The 22563-nt window shown below is 42.7% G+C and overlaps 1 protein-coding gene across 1 annotated transcript in view; it reads left to right on the top strand.

Annotated features, from left to right (window-relative positions):
* Positions 1-1037: 1037 nt before the first annotated feature.
* GPR139 (G protein-coupled receptor 139) overlaps positions 1038-22563 on the top strand; it is an 81361-nt gene continuing 59835 nt past the window's right edge. Inside the window, exon 1 of the mRNA XM_063428860.1 lies at positions 1038-1149. Coding sequence (XP_063284930.1) covers positions 1038-1149 — 112 coding nt within the window. The remainder of the gene's footprint in view (positions 1150-22563) is intronic.

The raw sequence follows: 22563 nt of genomic DNA, 5'->3' as shown, positions 1-22563 counted from the left end.
GTCATTTAGTACGGACAATTGTATTTACAAATGACATAATTTTGTCTGTTTTGTCCTACTCCAATGCCTACGAGATATTGTAACATTAGATTTTAATACAAATATATTTGAAGTTATTAATTATGCAACACTGTATACTGTACATTGTATCCCCTTATTGTTGGTGGTTGTACTGATGCATTAAGGAAACATAGACAGTTCATACCGGTAAAACGTGATTGTCAACAGCCCAACGGGAAAGATGGGTAACCAGCAAAAGAGATTTGCTGGTATAATTATTATTGGAATCTATTAAGTTGGAAAAAGAAACTGACTTGGAAAATGGAGTAAATATTTAGAAGATGAAGAGAATAATTATACATACATAGGAACTTTGGGAAATGTGCAAAATAAATTAGAAAAATAGTAAAATAGAATGAGATAAAAAGTCTAGAAGAGAGAGAGAGAGAGAGAGAGAGAGAGAGAGAGAGAGTGTTTGTGTGTGTGTGTGTGTGTGAGTGTGTGTGTTAAAGCATAATGTTATGTGTATTAATCACCTAAAACCCTGATATTTCTTTGTCTCTAGAAAATGTTGGGGGAGGGGACTCAGTGGGTTATCCTCTGTCACCCATTTAACCATCCTTTTTGAAAAGTGATGTAGAGAGAGCATGTATAATCCCCTTCACTCCTCTGTATAGAGCACAATCACCGGTCTCTCTCCCTTTGAAGAGCTCCAGTCCCTCTGAATTGCAAGGAACTGCTCACTCATCCACATGTGAGCTTATAAGGTGGTGCGCTCAGCCAGCCCTTTTCTCCATCGAGTAAACCATGTAGCAAGCAGTGGAAGCAGTCACACTTTCTCTTAATTATTACAACAGCTACAGCAGCAGTAGCAGCAGCAGGTGGAGGGAGTCCTGGGATGCAGGATGCTCTGAGTCTGAAGGACAAAGCCTCTTGCTGGATGCACATCTTTGCCGAGAGAGGGACCAGAATCTTTCTATTCCTTGCATTTATGCTTTGAAGAAATAGGATTCCAGCAGCCGAGAAAAAGCAAGTAAATGGAGCATAATCACATATACAACAGTTCCCTTCTGTCTCTGAAGAATGGATGTGGGTTGGGATATGTACCAGTTATTTATTATAGTGTGCTGCTTTGCTTAGGATTGCCAGGTAAGTGCACCTCACACAAAGTCCTTATCAATGTAAATGTACAAGATATGGAATATTCTGTGTCAGATTCTGAGATAAAAAAAAAAAATGTGTCTGCTGTGTGTATATTTTATTATATAGATATATAAGTAAGTGTGTGTAGAAAGTGTGGGCACACACACCTTAATATTAAATGTGTGGGTTTCCTTGTGGTATTAACACTAGTGTGACAGTTTTCACTATAAGCAGATGAGCTGTGCATGTTTATAGATTTTACAAGATAAGAATCTAAGAGGCAAGGTCATAGACTGTAAGCTCTTTGGGCAAGTTGCCGGTCACTATGCTGCAAAGAGGATGTCTCTATATGATATAATTAATTTTAATATCTTGTTAATATCTAAAGTTCTAAATCACTGTCTCACATATCTGACTGTGTGCTTGACAAAACTGGATATCTTGATGTGTGTGGTGATCCAATTTGCAAATAAATAACTGGGAATGCCCATTACCCTACTGAAAAGTATTACTAGTGAATTGATGGATTTAAGTTAGAACTGCAGTGGTTGATTTATTTGATGTGGAAGACATCCAATTTTCACAACATTGTTGCTTTCACACAAGAATGTACATTAATATGTTAACATGTCATATTTCTGAATATTCCCAATACTCATTACAAAAAGATTAAAAGACAAAAAAAAAACTGCTTCTCACTTTGTGCTGTGTTCAATTTTCTGCCTCCATGCTCTGTGAATGATTATGGAGATGAATACAGAAAAAAACTCACCAACCTTGTTAAGGTTTGCAGAGATCCACTACAGCAGCAATTGAACCAATCTCATCTCAAGTCCAAATCTATCAGGCTTGCAGTGTTGCCATTGTAGGCTACTTTACCTCTATGCATTGATTATTTCACAAACAGAGGCTGAAGTTCACCTAAACCTGAACAGTTGCTAATGATGAGATAAGAAAAATAAAGACTTGTTCTAATAAATGCAGACATTCTCTAACAAAATAACAATCTCTGGGCTGAGTCAGATTATGTAGAATAATGTATTCATTTTAGAATCCTGAATATTTTTTCTTTTCTTACAAGCCTGTACATTCTCGTTTTCTCCAGGTTGTGTGTTGTTCTATTGAATCTGGGTTACAATGGGATATTAACCCAGAAAAATGCATTTTTGGTTCACTGTGTATAAGTATAGAGGATCACTGGGCACACATCTCAAAGCAACACTCCAAGCACCATAACCACTACACCACACTATACTGGTTATGGTACCAGGAGTGCCATGATGCTCTCCCAGGGTAAATAGTTAAACATTTTGCAAACCTGCATTCTGCTAGATGCTGGTCAACTCCTTTAGGAAAACCGGAAGCTCTCTGCATTGATACAGTGGTACAGTGTTACAGTGTTTGCTCATTGACTAAGAGTTCTCAGTTGATGCTTTCAGCCAGTGAGCAAGCTCTCAAAGTATAATATTAAAGGGATCTTATAGTGCCAGGAAAACTAACCCGTTTTCCTGGCACTATAGGGTCTTGAAGAGCCCCTCTCCCTTGGGCCCTCCTCCCTCGGGGCCCTCCTCCCACGGCGCTGGTGACCTCTCCTCCCCCGCCGACGTCAGCTCCCGAGTGGAGCTGAATGCGCATGCACGGCCAGAGGTGCGCGCGCATTCAAACCCGCCCATAGGAAAGCATTACTTAATGAGTGAGAGGCGGAAGCGGAAGCGTCCTCTAGTGGCCTCCACTAGTCAAAATGTAACCAGAAAGTAACCTGTTTAAATGTATCTTTTTTCACACAGTTTTCTGAATGGAGAGCGAGTGATAGGCTGGGAGGGTTTATTCAGGAAGCTTCAACAAAGAGAGTTCATGGTCAGAGTAATCGGGTGCCATCTTGAAAAGTTTGGGGATAAATTGATCATAAATAGTCTAACCCCTTACGGTAAAACAGTACTATGGTGCCAGGACCTCCTGGCACCATAACAACTTAAAAGCAATGAAGTTGTTATGGTGCCCAGAATGGTCCTTTAAAATGCACAGGAGAATTATTCAAGTATGAGCTTGCACATATCCAGGCCCAGCAGTATGCCATATAGGTGATGGAAGAACAACCAGTTTAGATCCAGCTAAAGCTAGTATTTTATCTACGTTAATGTAAGCCTGTGGTTTTATTCATTTGCATTTTTCCTAGCATAAGTTTTTTTCTGTGTTAACAGGATCTCACTCAGTTTCCATTTAAATCATATTAACAAATACATTTCTACTAGGGTGCCCAAAAGATAGATCCCCAGATGTTTTAAAACTACAGTTTCCGTGATGCTTTGTTATACACTAAAGGCCTAGAGGCATATAACGCATCATGGAAGTTGTAGTTCTACAACATTTGGTCACCAACCTTTTGGGCACCCCTGTGCTGGAATAATAAATATTCCATGTTAGGGCATGTAAAGAATAATTAACAAAAAAACTAAAACATTTTGCACATTTGTGAAGTTCTAAAATAAAATATATTGACGTTGCAAAACCCTAGTGATGGCGAACCTATGGCACGCCGGGCCCTCTCTGTGGGTTCGCCATTAATGCCAAAACGGCAGGTGCCTACTCTGCTTTCTTGTCGGGAGGACAGGAAGCAGGGGGAGGGATCTCGGAAGCAGCTCCCCTGTCCTCCCGCAAGCAAACTGTGTGGAGCATTGCTGTGTGTTACCATGGCAACGCTCCACCTAGCATTCTGCGCGCAGAAGGAGAGGAGAGCTGCAGGACCTGTCCTAGATACTTACCACCACCGGACCACCAGGGATGGCTGTGTCCCTGCCCCCTTCACCAAAGGTAAGAGGATGGGAGGCAGGGATACTGATTTAATATACTTTTTTTTTCAACCTCCCCTCACACAGAGCACCTCTACCCCCCCACACACAGCACCCTTATCCCCACACAGCACCCCTACCCCCCACACACAGCAACTCTACCCACAAACAGCACCCCTACCACCCCCACACACACAGCATCCCTACTCCCCAGACACACTTAGCATCCCTACCCCTACACATAGCACCCCTACCTCCACACACAGCACCCCTACCTCCACACACAGCACCCCTAACCCCGCCACACAGCACCCCTAACCCCCACACACTGCACCCCTGCCCCCCCCACACAGCACCCCTCTCACACACACACACACACACACACACACACACACCCCTTACACACAGCACTCGACACACACTCCACACTCTTACACACAAACACATACACTTCACCCCTCAATGCAGTATATGTGTGTGCATATTCAGCAGTGTGTGTATGTATTCAGCAGTTTGTGTGTATTCAGCAGTGTGTGTGTGTATTCAGCGGACTGTGTGTATGTTTTTGTGTGTGTATTTAGCGGACTGTGTGTATGTATTTAGCAGTCTGTGTGTGTGTATTTAGCAGTCAGTCTGTGTGTCGGTGTGAGTGTATTTAGCAGCCGGTGTGTGAATGTATTAAGCAGTCGATGTGTGTATGTATTCAGCAGTCTGTGTGTATGTATTGCATTTGTTGGAGATACTAATAAATATAAGCTTAATTTTATCTATTTATACCATTATAAAATTTGTATCATTGCACTCTCTGTTGTTGTGTTCTTCTTTTAAAACAAAAGATGTTAACTAGTTCGGAAAACTGTACGAGTTGTTTTTTCTAAACTTAAACCTCAGTATTCAGGTTTAATTGCCGTGTTGTCACTTTGGGGAAAAAAACGGTGGCATGTATTGCGATTTGGGCACTCGGGCTCAAAAGGTTCGCCATCACTGCCCTAGAAGTTGTTTAAAAAATGTTTTTTTTTGCTTTTTTTGTAACAGATGCATTCCTATTTTCAGTAATTGCTCTAGCACACCATCATAGAAAAGAATATTCAGCAGATTTATAATATTGTAATAAATGTATTGAGTAGGATACAAGGTAATAAACAGTCAACATTCTGTATGAAAATGTTGAAGTTATTTAGTGACACTTTATTATGACATTCTGGAAATCGATTCTCATTAAGCACTTTCCATGGGAGAGATCTGTTTTAATGGAACAAAGTCAGAACTTATCTGCCCCTAATGCCTATGGCATGTGTCACTCATATGACATCTTTGAAAATTAATTTTAGTAAAAATCCACCGTACTAGGTTTTAAGGTGACCCTCTAAGCACTATAACCACTGCAGCTAAATGGTGCAAATAGCCTGTCCCTGCTGTCTGACAATTGTAAACAATGTATTTTCTGAGAAAAAATTACATTTGTCCCTAAAGCCACTTCTAGTTGTTGTCACTCAGACAGTCACTACTCCCTTCCTGGCAGACACACTTAGCACCCCTACCCCCACACACAGCACCCCTACCTCCACACACAGCACCCCTACCCCCACACAAAGCACCCCTACCCCCCATACACAGCACCCCTACCCCCACACACAGCACCCCTACCACCCCACACACAGCACCCCTACTCCCTCACACACAGCACCCCTACCCCCCACACACAGCACCCCTACCGCCCCACACACAGCACCCCTACCCCCAAACACAGCACCCCTACCCCCAAACACAGCACCCCTACCCCCCACACACAGCACCCCTACCCCCCCACACACAGCACCCCTACCCCCACACACAGCACCCTTACCTCCACACACAGCACCACTACCCCCCACACACAGCACCCCTACCCCCACACACAGCACCCCTACCCCCCACACACAGCACCCCTACCCCCACACACACAGCACCCCTACCCCCCCCCACACAGCACCCCTACCCCCACACACACAGCACCCCTACCCCCACACACAGCACCCCTACCCCCACACACAGCACCCCTACCCCACCACACACAGCACCCCTACACCCCACACACAGCATCCCTACCCCCCACACACAGCACCCCTACCCCACCACACACAGCACCCCTACCCCCCACACACAGCACCCCTACCTCCACACATAGCACCCCTACCCCCACACACAGCACCCCTACCTCCACACACAGCACCCCTACCCCCCCCACACAGCACCCCTACCCCACCACACACAGCACCCCTACCCCCCACACACAGCACCCCTACCTCCACACATAGCACCCCTACCCCCACACACAGCACCCCTACCCCCCACACACAGCACCCCTACTCCCCCACACACAGCACCCCTACCCCCCCACACACAGCACCCCTACCCCCCACACACGCACCCCTAACCCCACACACACAGCACCCCTACCCCCACACACAGCACCCCTACCCCCACACACAGCACCCCTACCCCACCACACACAGAACCCCTACCTCCACACACAGCACCCCTACCTCCACACACAGCACCCCTACCTCCACACACAGCACCCCTACCCCCCACACACAGCACCCCTACCGCCCCACACACAGCACCCCTACCCCCCCACACACAGCACCCCTAACCCCACACACACAGCACCCCTAACCCCACACACACAGCACCCCTACCCCACACACACAGCACCCCTACCCCCCACTCACAGCACCCCTACCCCCACACACAGCACCCCTACCCCCCACACACAGCACCCCTACCCCCCCCCACACACAACACCCCTACCCCCCACACACGCAGCACCCCTCTCACACACACACACACTCCTTACACACAGCACTCCACACACTCTCCACACTCTTACACACTAACACATACACTTCACACCTCAATGCAGTATATGTGTGTGCATATTCAGCAGTCTTTATGTATTCAGCAGTGTGTGTATGTATTTAGCAGTCTGTGTGTGTGTATAGGACTGTGTGGCACATGTGTACTAGCCTGCCAATGCTTCTCTATGGAGAAGCATTTGATTGTCTGAGATCATCTGTAATGATGAGCTCAGCAAGGAGAGGTGAAACCAGCACACAAGAGAATAAAGTTATCTTCTTTATTTTACTTTTTGACCCTGAATCTAATTAGACAGGAACACATTCTAACGTTAGGAATGCATGTTTGTACATTACTAGTTGTTGTCACTCAGGCAGTCACTACTCCCTTCCTGGCAGACACACATAGCACCCCTACCCCCACACACAGCACCCCTACCTCCACACACAGCACCCCTACCCCCACACACAGCACCCCTACCCCCACACACAGCACCCCCTACCCTCCCACACACAACACCCCTACCCCCACACACAGCACCCCTACCTCCACACACAGCACCCCTAACCCCACACACAGCACCCCTACCCCCACACACAGCTCCCCTACCATCCCACACACAGCACCCCTACCCTCCCACACACTGCACCCCTACCCTCCCACACACAGCACCCCTACCCCACCACACACAGCACCCCTACCCCCCCACACACAGCACCCCTACCCCCCCCACACACAACACCCCTACCCCCCACACACGCAGCACCCCTCTCACACACACACACTCCTTACACACAGCACTCCACACACTCTCCACACTCTTACACACTAACACATACACTTCACCCCTCAATGCAGTATATGTGTGTGCATATTCAGCAGTCTTTATGTATTCAGCAGTGTGTATGTATGTATTTAGCAGTCTGTGTGTGTGTGTATAGGACTGTATGGCACATGTGTACTAGCCTGCCAATGCTTCTCTATGGAGAAGCATTTGATTGTCTGAGATCATCTGTAATGATGAGCTCAGCAAGGAGAGGTGAAACCAGCACACAAGAGAATAAAGTTAATCTTCTTTATTTTACTTTTTGACCCTGAATCTAATTAGACAGGAACACATTCTAACGTTAGGAATGCATGTTTGTACATTACTAACGTTAAAGTGTTCCTTTAATGGTTCAAATGCAATTTTCTGCATTATTTCTTCTAAACACCAAATATTCTCTCGGTGATTAAAAAGTCTAATCATACAACCTACATACATTAAGAAAGGACTTGTTTATTGAATTAATTATTTGGCATTCTATTCTGCTGGGAGTCTGAGTTAATGCAATATATTGCATAAAACATTAAGTGTCACGTAACAGTGGATCTAGAGCCTGAGGGGTATTAACAAATTGTTTAGTTGCTATGTGGTAGAAAAATATATTTTTATAGCTTGGTGTTACACAACACATACTCTTCACATTACTTATCAGTGATATATCAGTATAAGGATTCAGATACACCAAAACATATTGAACAAGATCACACGCTCGTACACACTCATACACGTATTATGGTTAGCCTCTGTAGCTTCTCTGTCCATTCTGTGTTATGTGTCCTCTCTCCTCCACATTTTCAAGTAAGCTTTGCCATCCCCTTCTCATATTAACTGACCTGTTCTGTTGGTAAGTACTATGGATGCTCCAGGAGGAAGTTGCGTGGTGTCACCTCTGTGCCACTAATCTCATAAAATGACTCTGATTTCTAATGTGCTTAATTAATTAGTTCTTGTAAGTGAATCTCTGGAAAATAGTGGAGAAATGATATCATTTTCTTTGGGCTTCACCTGAGGGTTGATTGCTATATTGTCCACTTACCCAGCTACTCCACAAGGTGACATGATTCTATACTTAGAAAATAGAAAAGAGGTCCATGCACTCCAACTGCTTCATAGAAACTTAGAAACATAGAAATGTAGAAACATAGAATGTGACGGCAGATAAGAACCATTCGGCCCATCTAGTCTGCCCAATATTTCAAAATACTTCTAATTAGTCCCTGGCCTTATCTTAAGTCTAGGATAGCCTTATGCCTATCCCACGCCATGGGATAGGCATATGCCTATCAGGCAAATTTATTGGAACAGTAGGTACACAGCAACGTTTTGACCCACAGCTGAGTCTTTGTCAAGCTTGGAATGCCTGGACCTTTTTTCCATTTTATGGGATCTACAATTGATGGTATTGTGCTGGACCATGGTCCAGTTTAGCACCCTCTGCTTTCTGTGGATTGAGTGCAGTTCCTATGAATATATTGCAAATGATTGTACACTCAGCCCAGATCCTTACTAATGTGACCTGAATGTTAGGTGAAGATCCTGTATATGATGTTTTGTTAAGGGCCTTATTAAAATGTTTTGTTTGAATTAGAGACAAAAATACAAACTCTCTGCAACTGAATGTGTATGTGAACACTATAAATGATAGTCCATAAAAAGAACTGCAGACAGGTTTCTTTTTATTATCATTAATATATAAAGTGCAGTATTAAAAACATTGACAAGGCTGTAAAATGAGAAAAAGTAGAGGTGTGTAAAGCTATAAATAACCTATTCCACATACATACAGTAATGTATTTATGGTTTCTGTTGTCCAAGGCCCAAGCAAATCTATGCAATCCACACAAATACATGCATGCATGCACTCTTTCAATTGTTTATTAGGATTCTAAAAATGTGTGTGCAGATTACTACGTATAGGTATAAATAAACGTGTGCAGAAGAATGAGTGTGATTTTGTTTTAAAGCTCATCTGTATGTGTAGTGACTGCAAATGTATGCATGAATATATGTTAAAATGTAATGTTTGTGCACTTTGTGCTTGCATATGGGTACACACTGTGCATGCCCTACAGCAGTCCTTGTTTTTGTGCGAAGTTACAGATTTCAGTCTCTCATCCCACAGTCCTGATTTTATGCTCTGGTGTCCCACATCTGAGGAAACTAGGCAACTAAGCTAGTCCAGCACAGGACGAGCGCACTATTAGATGTGCTCGCATTGTGCGGAGGTCACAAGGAACATGCAGAGAGTGTTTCAGTGGTGAGGCCCCTATCAACATTCCTGTAATCACCAGTGTTGCTACCACTGCACCACCGCTTATCATATCCTCATCAGACACCTTCTCTCCTGGCTAATTTCTTTCCCACACCCTCTTCACTGCCCTTCACACATGCTGTTGATGTGATCCTACACTTTTGTTTGACACAGTAGCTGCCTCTGGTTGTCCATTAATGATAAATAAGTCTTCTTGAGTTTTTAGCTTTGGCACCACTAGTGCTGGTGCTGATCGTCCTAGTATTGGAGGTGGCTAGATGAGTAATGAGGACACTGATCATATTGTGTCTCCTAGTGCTCTTAGACAAATGTATATGCTGGTGGAACTAATAAAGCTGAAGTAGAGTTAGGTGAAAATGCCTGCTGAAATGGAATTTGGAAGGAACTTGCACTGCTGCCTGGCCTTTGTGGTTTACTCTATCCACAGTCTTCTTAGGCATGTTAAGTACTTCCCGGTCCAGACTAAAGGCTACTTAGCCCTACCGAGAGCAGATATTGAGGACACTCTTTGAATTCCCTTCTCTCACTGACTACACAATGGACAAATGCCCAATGGAAATATCTACAATGCTGCTGCTACTCCAGAGTTCTTTTCTTTCTACTAATGCAGCTGTTGTTGGGGCGGTAGTGCTGCTAGTAGTAGTAGTGGGACTTACTGCGCCTTCATTCTTCCTTAACTTCTTTTTAAGAATTATATGGGTTTAGAAAAGGCAACATCTTGGACTGTGGTGGACCACAGTCTTATTCTTCTAAAAAAACATAGCAGGAATCATGGTGATTGTGGATCTGGCAGTAGATTAATTAGTGGTGAAATTCTCAGTAATACTTATCAATCTGTCACCTACAAGTTCAGATTCCCTCTTTGCTTAGAAAGGTGTACTGAGACTATTATCACTGCTAAAGGAGGTAGCCTACATATTTCATGCTACTGGGCCCACCTGGTTTTGATGCTTAAGCAGATGCTAATAATCCTTCTGCTGTTTATTTAGATATCTTAAGCAGACTTGCAGAAAATGGTCTGGAGATGACCACTTGACTCTTCTTGCTAGAAGGAGAATTAGAGGCAACAGTTCTTGTCCAACCTCCAGTCATTAGACAACTAGATGCAGACACAGACTGTGTGCTGGTAATGGTGGTGCATATGATTGTACTGGTGGATGACATTTGGGTGTGGAATATCAAGGTCAGAGAGCTGGCTTATCTAAATAGATAAGATAAGATATATAAGACATGACTACTAAAACATAGCTAACAAAATCAAGGAGTTTTACAATAGTTAAACAAGTAGGATCATATTTTTTTCCCAACCATAAGCAGTAGCCTAAAGGCAATGCACTGGAGGTGGTAGATGAATGTGTAATCAAGAAACAAGCTAAAAAAAGAAAGAAAAAAAGAGTTCTCAATTGAACTCAGAAACAGAACAAGTAGATGCACAGGCATATAATATATACCGTATATAAGACGAGTTTTTCTGCAATTTTTTTGTGCTGAAAAAGCCCCACTCGTCTTATACTCGAGTCAGTGTCTGTATTATTACATTGCCATAATACAGACCAGGACCGCCGGGCTAATTACAAGCCCGGCGGTCCTGTTGGGGGCTGGCAGCGACCTGTAACTTACCTTTCCTGCAGCTCCTGTCAGCTCCCTTCTCCTCCGTGCCGGTCAGCTCCCCTGTCAGCTCCCACTGTAAGTCTCGCGAGAGCCGCGGGGTCAGAGCGTTGCCACAGGTTACCGTGGCAACGCTCCCCGCGGCACTCACACCGCGAGACTTAGAAGAATAGTTGGTTTAACATTAAATCGTAATATTTAAACATAGCCAAGCAAGTCGTAATATTTAAACACAGCCTAGCCTATTAAAATGATTAAATACACAGGCAACAAAGCCTGAAGGGCGAAGCTTTTTTTCTGCTGAGACATATTGGTCAATTGATAAGCTGCAAGTGACTGCAAGGTACAGAATTGCATTTTGTCCAATATGTTCCTGGTCATAGTAGCAGTGATGCATTGCAGATATGAAACCCTCTCTGGACTTGCTAGAATATTAACAATAAAATATTGAACTACTCTGTGCTGAATTTCCTTTCAACATAATGAATTGCACTGGTAGAAATAATAGAGTTGCACGATAAGTTACTAGCATGTCGGTAGATTTTATTATAAAATATTCTGTTCTTTAAATTATCATATTCATCAAAAGTTTCTTAAACCAATTTCCAGTAAGAGTAAAATCTAAGTAAATTATGACAATCTTCAGCTAAAGGATTATTAAGCTAAAAATACTTTTAAAGCAACACGGGCACTTCTGAACTTGTGGACTACATCTCCCAGAATGCTTCTACAACCACAATATTGGCAAAGCATCTGGGGAGATGTAGTCCACAACATCTGTAGTGCCAAAGGTAACCTACCAGTGCTTTAAAGTACACATACACTGATTAGCCACAACATTAAAAACACCTGCCTAATATCATGTAGGTCCCCTCATGCTGCCTAAAGAGCCCTGATGCGTTGAGGCATGGATTCCACAAGACCTCTGAACATGTCCTGTTGTGTCTAGCATCAAACATTAGCAGCACATCCTTTAAGGCTTGCAAGTTGCGAGGTGGGGCCTCCATAGAGTAGATTTGTTGTCCCAGCAAATCTTACAGATACTTAATTGTATTGAGATCTGGGGAATTTAGAGGACAAGGTAATACCTTGAACTCTTTGTCATGGTCCTCAAACCATTCCTGAGCAGTTTTTGCAGTGTGACAGGGTGCATTATCCTGCTGAAAAAAGACACTGCCAACCGGGAACACCATTTCCATGAAGAGGTGTATGTGATCTGCAACAATATCTAGGTAGGTGATACATGTCAAAGTTACATCCACATGAATGCCAGGAACCATGTTTCCAAGCAGAACATCTCTTCCCCAGGTAAACGACACACACTCACCTGGCCATCTACCTGATCTAAAATAAAACATGATTCATCAGACTAGACATCCTTCTTCCATTTCTTCAAAGTCTTGTTCTAATGCTCATGTCTCACTTGAAGGTGCTTTCAGCGGTGGACAGTGATTATCCTGGGCACTCTGACTGGTCTGCAGCTATGCAACCCAAAACACAGCAAACTGCAATGTGCTGTGTGTTCTGACACCTTTCTAACAACAGTAGCTTTTGTATTTGTTTGGAACAGACGGGCTAGCCTTCACTTCTCATTTGCAGAAATGAGCCTTGGGATCCCATGACTCTAATGCCGGTTCCCCATTTTTCTTCCTTGCACCACTTTTGGTATGTACTGCCTCATACTTGAAACACTCCACAAGACTTGCCATTTTGGAGATGCTCTGAGGCTGTTGTCTAGCCATCACTATTTGGCCCTTGTCAAAGGCACTCAGATCTTTTCACTTGCCCATTTTTCTTGCTAACGACACATAATTCAAGAACTGACTGTTCACTTGCTACCTAATATACCCCACCCCTTGACAGGTGCCATTGCAATAATATTAACAATATTATTCACTTTACCAGTCATTGGCTTTAAAGGGACTCTCCAGCCAAGCCTCTTTACTCACCTGGTTCCAGCGCCGGGAGCCTCGTGAAGCTGCGCCCCCTATTTTGTCAAAATGACGAAATAGGCGGGCGCGAGCAGGGAGCAATCAGACGCTTCCATTTGGAAGCGTCATTGCTTCCTTGTGTGCATGCGCGACTTCGCCACACATGCGCACATACTTCAGAGGGCGGCATTCATGCCGCCCTCTGAAGTCCTGAGCGCACTACCGCGCATGCGCGCGGTGTGCGCGGCCGTGAGCTGCGTTGACTGACAGCTCAGCTCGCGGTCTTTGCCCGCCCCCCTCCTCTGCTGACAGGCTGGAGAGAGAAGGCGCGCACACAGTGCCTTCTCTCTCCTGCACACGTCAGACGTATTTTAATACGTCTGACGTGTACAGGGCCTTTTTAGGGCCCTGCATGATAGGAAGTCCCTCTGGTGGCCGTCTGAGTGACGGCCACTGGAGGTATTCCTATCAATCAATGTAAACACTGTATTTTCTCTGAAAATACAGTGTTTACATTAGATTGCCTGCAGGGAGCTATAGATAATACCTGAACAACTACATTAAGCTGTAGTTGTTCAGGTGACTATAGTGTCCCTTTAATATTGTATCTGATCAATGTAAAGTGTACATTAGAATAACTGATTTTGGTCAATATTAATTTCATTTTTGTTGCCAACCATCTGGTGACAAGGATTCCCTCAGTAAAATAGACCTAGCTGTGCTAAAGTAGTGGCTAAAAGTACTTTTGACAATTAATAAAATGGGTATATAATAGAAGTTAGAAGACTTTCTGAGTATCAGTAAAGACTGTGTTAGTGTTAGTAATAATGCTCTAAATGTTCTGAGAGGCTACTTTGGTTTGTGTACCTTAATATAGGATATCTATTGGAATCATTCTAGCAAGCACCAGATGAACCCTTGCCAAGAGGGCATTGCTATGTAGCAAAAAGACTAAGGGCATCAGCTCAAGAGTAAATTGCATGCCCCCTCCCACATTCATTGATTTAAACCCTTACAAAACCTCACCCTACATAATGTCCTGCCTCCAAACCCAAACATATTGAATGAACACATTTTGACACCAAATCTTTGAATTAATCAAGTGTATTATACTAACCGATATTTATAAACTCCATACGTGCAATATTAACTATGCAACTGTAACATTATCCCAAAAACATGCAGCAATAAACCTGTACTCACTGCATTAAAACCCAGCACAGCAATACCCTTACACTATTCTCTATTAACTCCAAATATGGGCCTTCATTTTTAATTTTTGAATAAGCTCATCAAATGATTTAATATTTTGAAAACGAAGAAAACTAAATATTGTAACATATTGTTTTTTTCATATGGGATATATTTTTTTATATTTTAATATTTTTTTTAAATATATTCTAAAAGCGTATCCAAAAACATTACATCATTTGAAATATACAAATATATTAAATAAAGATTTTTTTTTTTTTTAAAGTGGCACTGTCCCAAATTATATAATTGGAGCCGTTATTTCTCTCTCAATGTTGCAAAAATATCTGGTTCAACAATGAAAAGGTGACTAAATCACATGGGGCATTAGGGACACACTTGGGCCTCTAGCTTGAGTCAACCGCCTACCAACACTATCCCTGCCTGCCGAAATCCTGCATCCAATTAATTTACTTCCTAGCCTTGTATTTTACCTGCTGTTATCAGACCCCTGGCTTCCTACTGAACACAGCTGTCCACTCTTTGTCCAGATCCTGAGACCAGTTCTAAGTTAATCTCTGCCTACATTCCTTCATAACCATGACACTCCAGGATCTCATATGTCTCATGAAGTAGGCACAAAGTGCCACTTTTAGCATTTTATCGCATTTCACGGCGCTTGAAACTGCCTGGTCTTACTGATATTTACCGTGCATTATCTCTCCAAAAGGTCTGCAGTCTTTTCTGGTTCACCATCAGACGATTTATTCGTCTGCTTTAGCCGTTAAGCTAAGTCTCTGATGATTAATGATACTGTATTCCTAGTTTCTAGTTCAAATGATAGATAATGTTATGTGTCATCTTCAAATGCCATCACATTGGAATCAATGGAATCTGATAACCTTACCAAGTGGTCACAAGAATATGGAAGATAGCAATATTTATTTCTTTATTTAGTTAACAGCTTTTATATAGTGCTATTATCTAGAATGCTTTATATAATAAAAAAACATTGCTCACAAGTTAAGTTAAAGACAGAGGGATATATAATGAGACATACACGAGAGCTATGGTCTTTATCTAAAAATTGTATCCATGAGTTTATAATCTAAATGGACAATATGGATTTAGACCAAAGGCAGCAAAGGAGAAAATGTAGTTTCTAACTAAGAATATGAGGTACCATAGCTATTTTAGATTTAGGCCGTTTAGGGGGTAGTTAAAATGTATCAATCAAGAAATTGTAGGGGGACATAAAATATTCTTAAATAAACCATGTGACCTGTCAGTAACCAATGCTTTCATTTATTAACATCCAATAATTCGTATACAAATCCTCTGTGTCGTTAATAACTGATCAAATAATCACTCTTGTTTATTTTCATCAGAAGAATATTCAGGATGTTAGCTGTTTGATTGCAGTGACTTTTCTTGAATCTTAACAATAGAAACATAGAAACTTAGAAACATAGAATGTGACGGCAGATAAGAACCATTCGGCCCATCTAGTCTGCCCAATTTTCTAAATACTTTCATTAGTCCCTAGCCTTATCTTAAGTCTAGGAGAGCCTTATGCCTATCCCACGCATGCTTAAACTCCCTCACTTTGTTAACCTCTACCACTTCACAATGGTGAGTCCCACAATGTTTTTGTTATTAGAATGGACTCATTGACATATATATTTTAATTACACTATCCCATTACTTGGAGCATTACATGCAATTACTCACACTTTCTGGATGCAAAGAAAAATATTTTGAGGATAATTCTCACTACAGCTTCTTCGAAATCTATTGTTTGAGTCAAACAATTAGTCATTACAGCTAGGAAAATTGTCAAGTAAACTCTTGTATTTCTGCTGTTTCGTGGACCATCCATATGTGATGTAAAATTGTAGGAAATGCTCACTTAGTGATTGGACTGTGGTGAAGCAGCTTTGTTTGGTTGTTAGTCATTGAGCTTATCGAGAGGCAGTGATCCAGATACTTCATGAGCAATTACAAACTGATTGCTGTTGATGTGTTTGATTACGATAAGAAACCAAAACAACAGAATCCAAAGAAAACATGACAATTCAAAAAGCTTACATTTTGGTGGGTATCCGCTCCCTTCTTCGGGTGTTTTTGTTTTGTGCCTTTATAGAGAACCTAAACTATTTATTTTTCAGACTGATGCCACCCTAAAGGGTGCCCTTATCTAACAAACAGCAGGCTTTCCCTTCACGAGAGATCCAATAACCCCACATGATCATTTTGGTCTTGGTGTGTGTCTTTAAGGCACATTTATCTTAGGGAGCCCCATATGCAGCTTGTAAACAAACCAAAACAAGGCAAAACAAGAGAATACTGAGAACAGACAACATCTCAAATAACTTACCCTTCGGTGTGCCGCTGCTCAGTTATCAACCATTTCCACACACTGATCCCACCTTCAAAGGACAATGGAGGTCTGAAATACTGGCTGGCTTTCTCTGTACGAAAGGTGCAAAATAATGTTATCATTGGTACTGGGTGTCTTAGACCATCCTTTATCATATATGTTTTCCATAGTGTGTTTTATGAAGCCTACTATCAAGCTCAAGTTTTGATTTGTTGATTATAATTATGTGATGGCTTGTTTCAGGCTTTCTCCTTTTAAAGGGACACTGCAGTCACCAGAACCACTACAGCTTAATTTAGTGGTTCTGGTGTATACAGCATGTCCCTGCAGCCTTAGCACTTTAAACAAGAAAAGTGTGCAGCACCTATATTCAGTGTCTCCACGTTCTGCATGGACGTGCTAAAAGTTCCCCATAGAGGTGCATTGAGTCGATGCATTTCTATGAAGATATGCAGATTGGCTCAGCACAGCAGTTTGCCACGCATGTGCAATAGGCTCTGAATGCTTTCTTATAGGAAAGCATTGGGTTGGCTGAGATCATCAAAATTGATGATCTCGGCCATGGAGGTAGGACCAGGCGGGGCAAGGCATAGGCAATATGTTGAGTAAACTCCCCTTTCCACTACACACACAGTAAGGCCGGGCAGGGATCTAAACAGCCATACCAGCACTATAGTATCAGGAATATGTGTTTGTATTCTTGACACTATAGCGTTCCTTTAAGCTTTCTTTCGTTTTTTTACTTTTCAACACTGTTATAGGACTGTGATCAGATTTACATTCATACCTGTGGGGAATATGCTATTCAAGGTACCTCTTGCCCTTTTTTAATAAAGTTCCATTAATGAAGATTGTAGAGCCCATTAGTTGAGTTAAATTGAAATTTGACATAAGTCAAGCGGAATTCCAGTCTTCAATGTCCGATCAGTTGCATTGACCTTTATTAGGATTAATTGACGGGTAGCGGAGAGTTGTATGTAGTGATTATCTGACCATATAAATAGATTTTTTGATACAGCAGAGGTTTCCAGTTAAAAATGAATCACCTGGTGACTTTGTATTGAAGAATTAGTCATCTGGATTATTCTAGGATTAGCTTGTCACCTACAGCTACACATGTCAGAGATTTAGGTATATTATTGGCAGTGACCTGGAATTAAAGGTTGATTTTACACACATTGTTGCTTTTCTGTCTCCCTTGTGATTAAGTCTTGGACTGTATTATACTGAATAATTGATTGGAGTAGCCATTTCACTAATAAAAAAAAAAAACATGGTCTGCATTTGCATCCACCAAGACTTCAGAATTGTATAATAATTCTGATGTTTCAGTAACATAGAAACACAGAAACATAGAATGTGACGGCAGATAAGAACCATTCGGCCCATCTAGTCTGCCCAGTTTTCTAAATACTTTCATTAGTTCCTGGCCTTTTCTTATAGTTAGGATAGCCTTATGCCTATCCCATGCATGCTTAAACTCCTTTACTGTGTTAACCTCTACCACTTCAGCTGGAAGGCTATTCCATGCATCCACTACCCTCACAGTAAAGTAATACTTCCTGATATTATTTCTAAACCTTTGTCCCTCTAATTTAAGACTATGGGAAAAGTAAGGCTGGCAAAAGTAGCTGTCTGGTTCCTCGTTGATCTGGCTTTGTATAGAACAGATTTTTTAATGGTGACCTTGTAATATCGTATTCAAGTCTTAGTCCTTCAAACATCCTAAATTCTTAATTGGGGTGATGACTACTGTAATGCTGCTATATACTTTACTTGTATATGGTGTCAATATTTTTAGCTAGCCAGGTCGTTATCTGAGACCTCTAGACCACCTACGCCAAGTCTGTCTCTATAGCTCAAGATGTGCGTCTCTTAGGGGAGCGACATACCACAACCTTATAAACCTCATTGTGTTAAGCGTGTACCTTTGCTTTTTCCTTCCTTTCTTTTTTTCAAAAAATACTAATCACAACTTGTCAGATCCCCAATATATATATATATATATATATATATTTGTCAAACAAGTTGTGGTGACTTGAGAACTAATTTCTCGAATTAATATTGTTGGATAAGCTTTAAAATTTAGTTACCGTATATACTCGAGTATAAGCCGACCCGAATATAAGCCGAGGCCCCTAATTTTTCCCAAAAAAACTGGGAAAACTTATTGACTCGAGTATAAGACTAGGGTGGGAAATGCAGCAGCTACTGGTAAATTTCTAAATAAAATTAGATCCTAAAAAAAATATATTAATTGAATATTTATTTACAGTGTGTGTATAAAGAATGCAGTGTGTGTGTATGAGTACAGCGTGTGTATGAGTGCAGCGTGTGTATGAGTGCAGTGTGTGTGTGTATGAATGCAGTGTGTGTGTGTGTATGAATGCAGTGTGTGTGTGTATGAGTGCAGTGTGTGTGTATGAGTGCAGTGTGTGTATGAATGCAGTGTGTGCAGGGCCGGTGCAAGGATATTTGCCCCCCCCCCATATGTCCTGACCTCCCCTCCTCCTCCCTCAGTGGTCCTTACCTCCCCACCCCCGTGTTCCTTCACCCCCCTCCCCCAGTGGTCCTGACTCACCCCTCCCCTAGTGGTCCTTACCCTCCCCTCCCCTAGTGGTCCTTACTTCCCCCTCCCCTCCCCTAGTGGTCCTTACTTCCCCCTCCCCTCCCCTAGTGGTCCTTATCCCCCCCTCCCTCCCATAGTGGTCCTTATCCCCCCCTCCCTCCCATAGTGGTCCTTATCCCCCCCTCCCTCCCATAGTGGTCCTTATCCCACCCCCTCCCTCCCATAGTGGTCCTTATCCCACCCCCTCCCTCCCATAGTGGTCCTTATCCCCCCTCCCTTCCATAGTGGTCCTTATCCCCCCCCTCCCTCCCATAGTGGTCCTTATCCCCCCCCTCCCTCCCATAGCGGTCCTTATACCCCCCCTCCCTCCCATAGTGGTCCTTATCCCACCCTCTCCCTCCCATAGTGGTCCTTATACCCCCCCTCCCTCCCATAGCGGTCCTTATACCCCCCCTCCCTCCCATAGTGGTCCTTATCCCACCCCCTCCCTCCCATAGTGGTCCTTATCCCCCCCCCCCTCCCATAGTGGTCCTTATCCCCCCCTCCCTCCCATAGCGGTCCTTATACCCCCCCTCCCTCCCATAGCGGTCCTTATACCCCCCCTCCCTCCCATAGCGGTCCTTATACCCCCCCTCCCTCCCATAGTGGTCCTTATACCCCCCCCCCCTCCCACAGTGGTCCTTATACACCCTTTTTTTTATTTTATTATTATTTTTTATTATTATTTCTTATTTTATTTTTATTTATTTTTCGTCCCCCCTCCCTGCTTGATACATGGCAGGGAGGGGGGCTCTCCTTCCCTGGTGGTCCAGTGGTAGTTCAGTGGGGGAAAGAGGGGGGCTGGCAGAGCTGTACTTACCTGTTCTGCAGCTCCTGTCAGCTCTCTCCTCCTCTGCGCCGTCCGTGCAGCTCCCTCTGTCAGCTCCCAGTGTAAGTCTCGCGAGAGCCGCGGCTCTCGCGAGACTTACACTGGGAGCTGACCGAGGTGCTGAACGGACGGCGCAGAGGAGGAGAGAGCTGACAGGAGCTGCAGAACAGGTAAGTACAGCTCTGCCAGCCCCCCTCTCCCCCAGTCTGTATTATGGCAATGTAAATTGCCATAATACAGACCTTGACTCGAGTATAAGCCGAGTTGGGGTTTTTCAGCCCAAAAAATGGGCTGAAAAACTCGGCTTATACTCGAGTATATACGGTAATATATTTTGATAAACTTTTACAAGAATTTAATGTTATGAAAAATATTTTAATTGTTTATTTTTTTGATTTTTTTACATATTGATAGACTTTTTGATGCATGATATATTATTTGATAATTTAATATATCACAAATTAATTGTAAACATTTATCTGTTTGTTGCCAAGTCCTGTAGGTTCCAACTCAAAAACATAGCCCGCATCCGCCCCTTTCTTACGCAAGATGCTACCAAGGAGCTTGTCCATGCTCTAGTAATTTCCCGCATGGATTACTGTAACCCTCTCCTGATTGGTCTCCCCAAAAGCCGTACTGCCCCGCTACAGTCTGTAATGAATGCTGCAGCTAGACTGATTTTCCTATCCAGTCGGTCCTCTCACACCTCGCCCCTCTGCCAGTCCTTACATTGGCTCCCTGTATCCTATAGGAGTCAATTCAAAGTGCTAACCCATACATTTAAAGCACTGAACAATTCCAGCCCCTCTTATATCTCTTCACTGATCCAGAGGTATGCCCCTCCTCGTACCCTCCGCTCTGCCCGCGACCACCTCCTGACTGCTGCTCGCACCTGTACGGCCAACTCACGCTTGCAGGACCTCTCACGGGCGGCTCCTCTCCTATGGAATAACTTGCCTACTGCCATCAGACTCTCCCCTAGTCTTCAATCATTTAAGAAGGGCCTTAAAACCCATCTCTTCAGGAAAGCGTATGGCCTCCCAGAGTAATCTCTCCCTTACATACCTGTCTCTTGCTCTCCTATGGGATAGTGCTTTGCTCTCTCCTCCAGCTCTGCTTCACTCCTACCTGATATTTCCTATCCTAATGTTTCTAATACCCCACCTCCTATAGACTGTAAGCTCATTTGAGCAGGGTCCTCTTCAACCTATTATTCCTGTAAGTTTTCTTGTAATTGTCTTATTTATTGTTACATCCCCCCTCTCAAAATATTGTAAAGCGCTACGGAATCTGTTGGCGCTATATTAATGGCAATAATAATAATAATAATAATAATAATAATAATAATAATAAACCATTTGGAAAGTCAATCCAACAATATTAAATTGAGGCCTTAAATTGCTAGATTGTACGTACAGTTGGAAAAAATAGATGTTTTTTTTCCGATTTTTTTTTTTTTTTTTAGAATATTGTGAAACTCATTCTTTAAAAATCACCTCAACTCACTGTTTATTGATGAAACCCCACAAAACTTTTATTTTAAAATTTTGAGTTTTTTCTGGACTGCGGAAATTGTAGCCAATCAATGTTTCATTTATAGTTCATTAAAATTAAGACTTTTAAAGGTACCAGAGATTGTATACCCTGGGGGTGCATGAAATATACATCTGTCACCGGACAGACACTATATGCAGTATTAATAATAAAACGCAAAGTATCTTCCCAGATATAGAGAAGGATGGGTAAGACAGAAACAACAGAGGATCTAACACACAGGAGCAGTGATGAAGTGAACTGATCAAAGATAGCTAACAGTGAATCCAATTAAAATGCAAAGATGCAAAGGGTGAGAGGAAGCCTCTACAACCTCAGCTTAAATGTGCTATTTTCCAAAAATCTTTAGACAGATAGCATACGGATATGATGGGAGGGCGATAGGATAAGCTAGTTATCAATGCTAATTAAAATATAACGTTATGTCTTAAATGCTCGTGGTGTGCTATAAGTCTTATCATTTTCGACCTGCCTAAATATAAGGATGCCCAGAAATGACCGATAACCCGCAAACTGAAATGTGTACAAATAACCTAAATGCGTGAAAAGCCCTTGAATTAAATTGTCTTTTAAAGAAGAAATGGCAATGAAACA

The sequence above is a fragment of the Pelobates fuscus genome, chromosome 8 (assembly GCF_036172605.1).
Source record: "Pelobates fuscus isolate aPelFus1 chromosome 8, aPelFus1.pri, whole genome shotgun sequence".
Taxonomy (NCBI): Eukaryota; Metazoa; Chordata; class Amphibia; order Anura; family Pelobatidae; genus Pelobates; species Pelobates fuscus.
The sequence above is the reverse complement of the archived record's forward strand: the minus strand, read 5'-3'. Positions and strand labels throughout refer to the sequence as shown.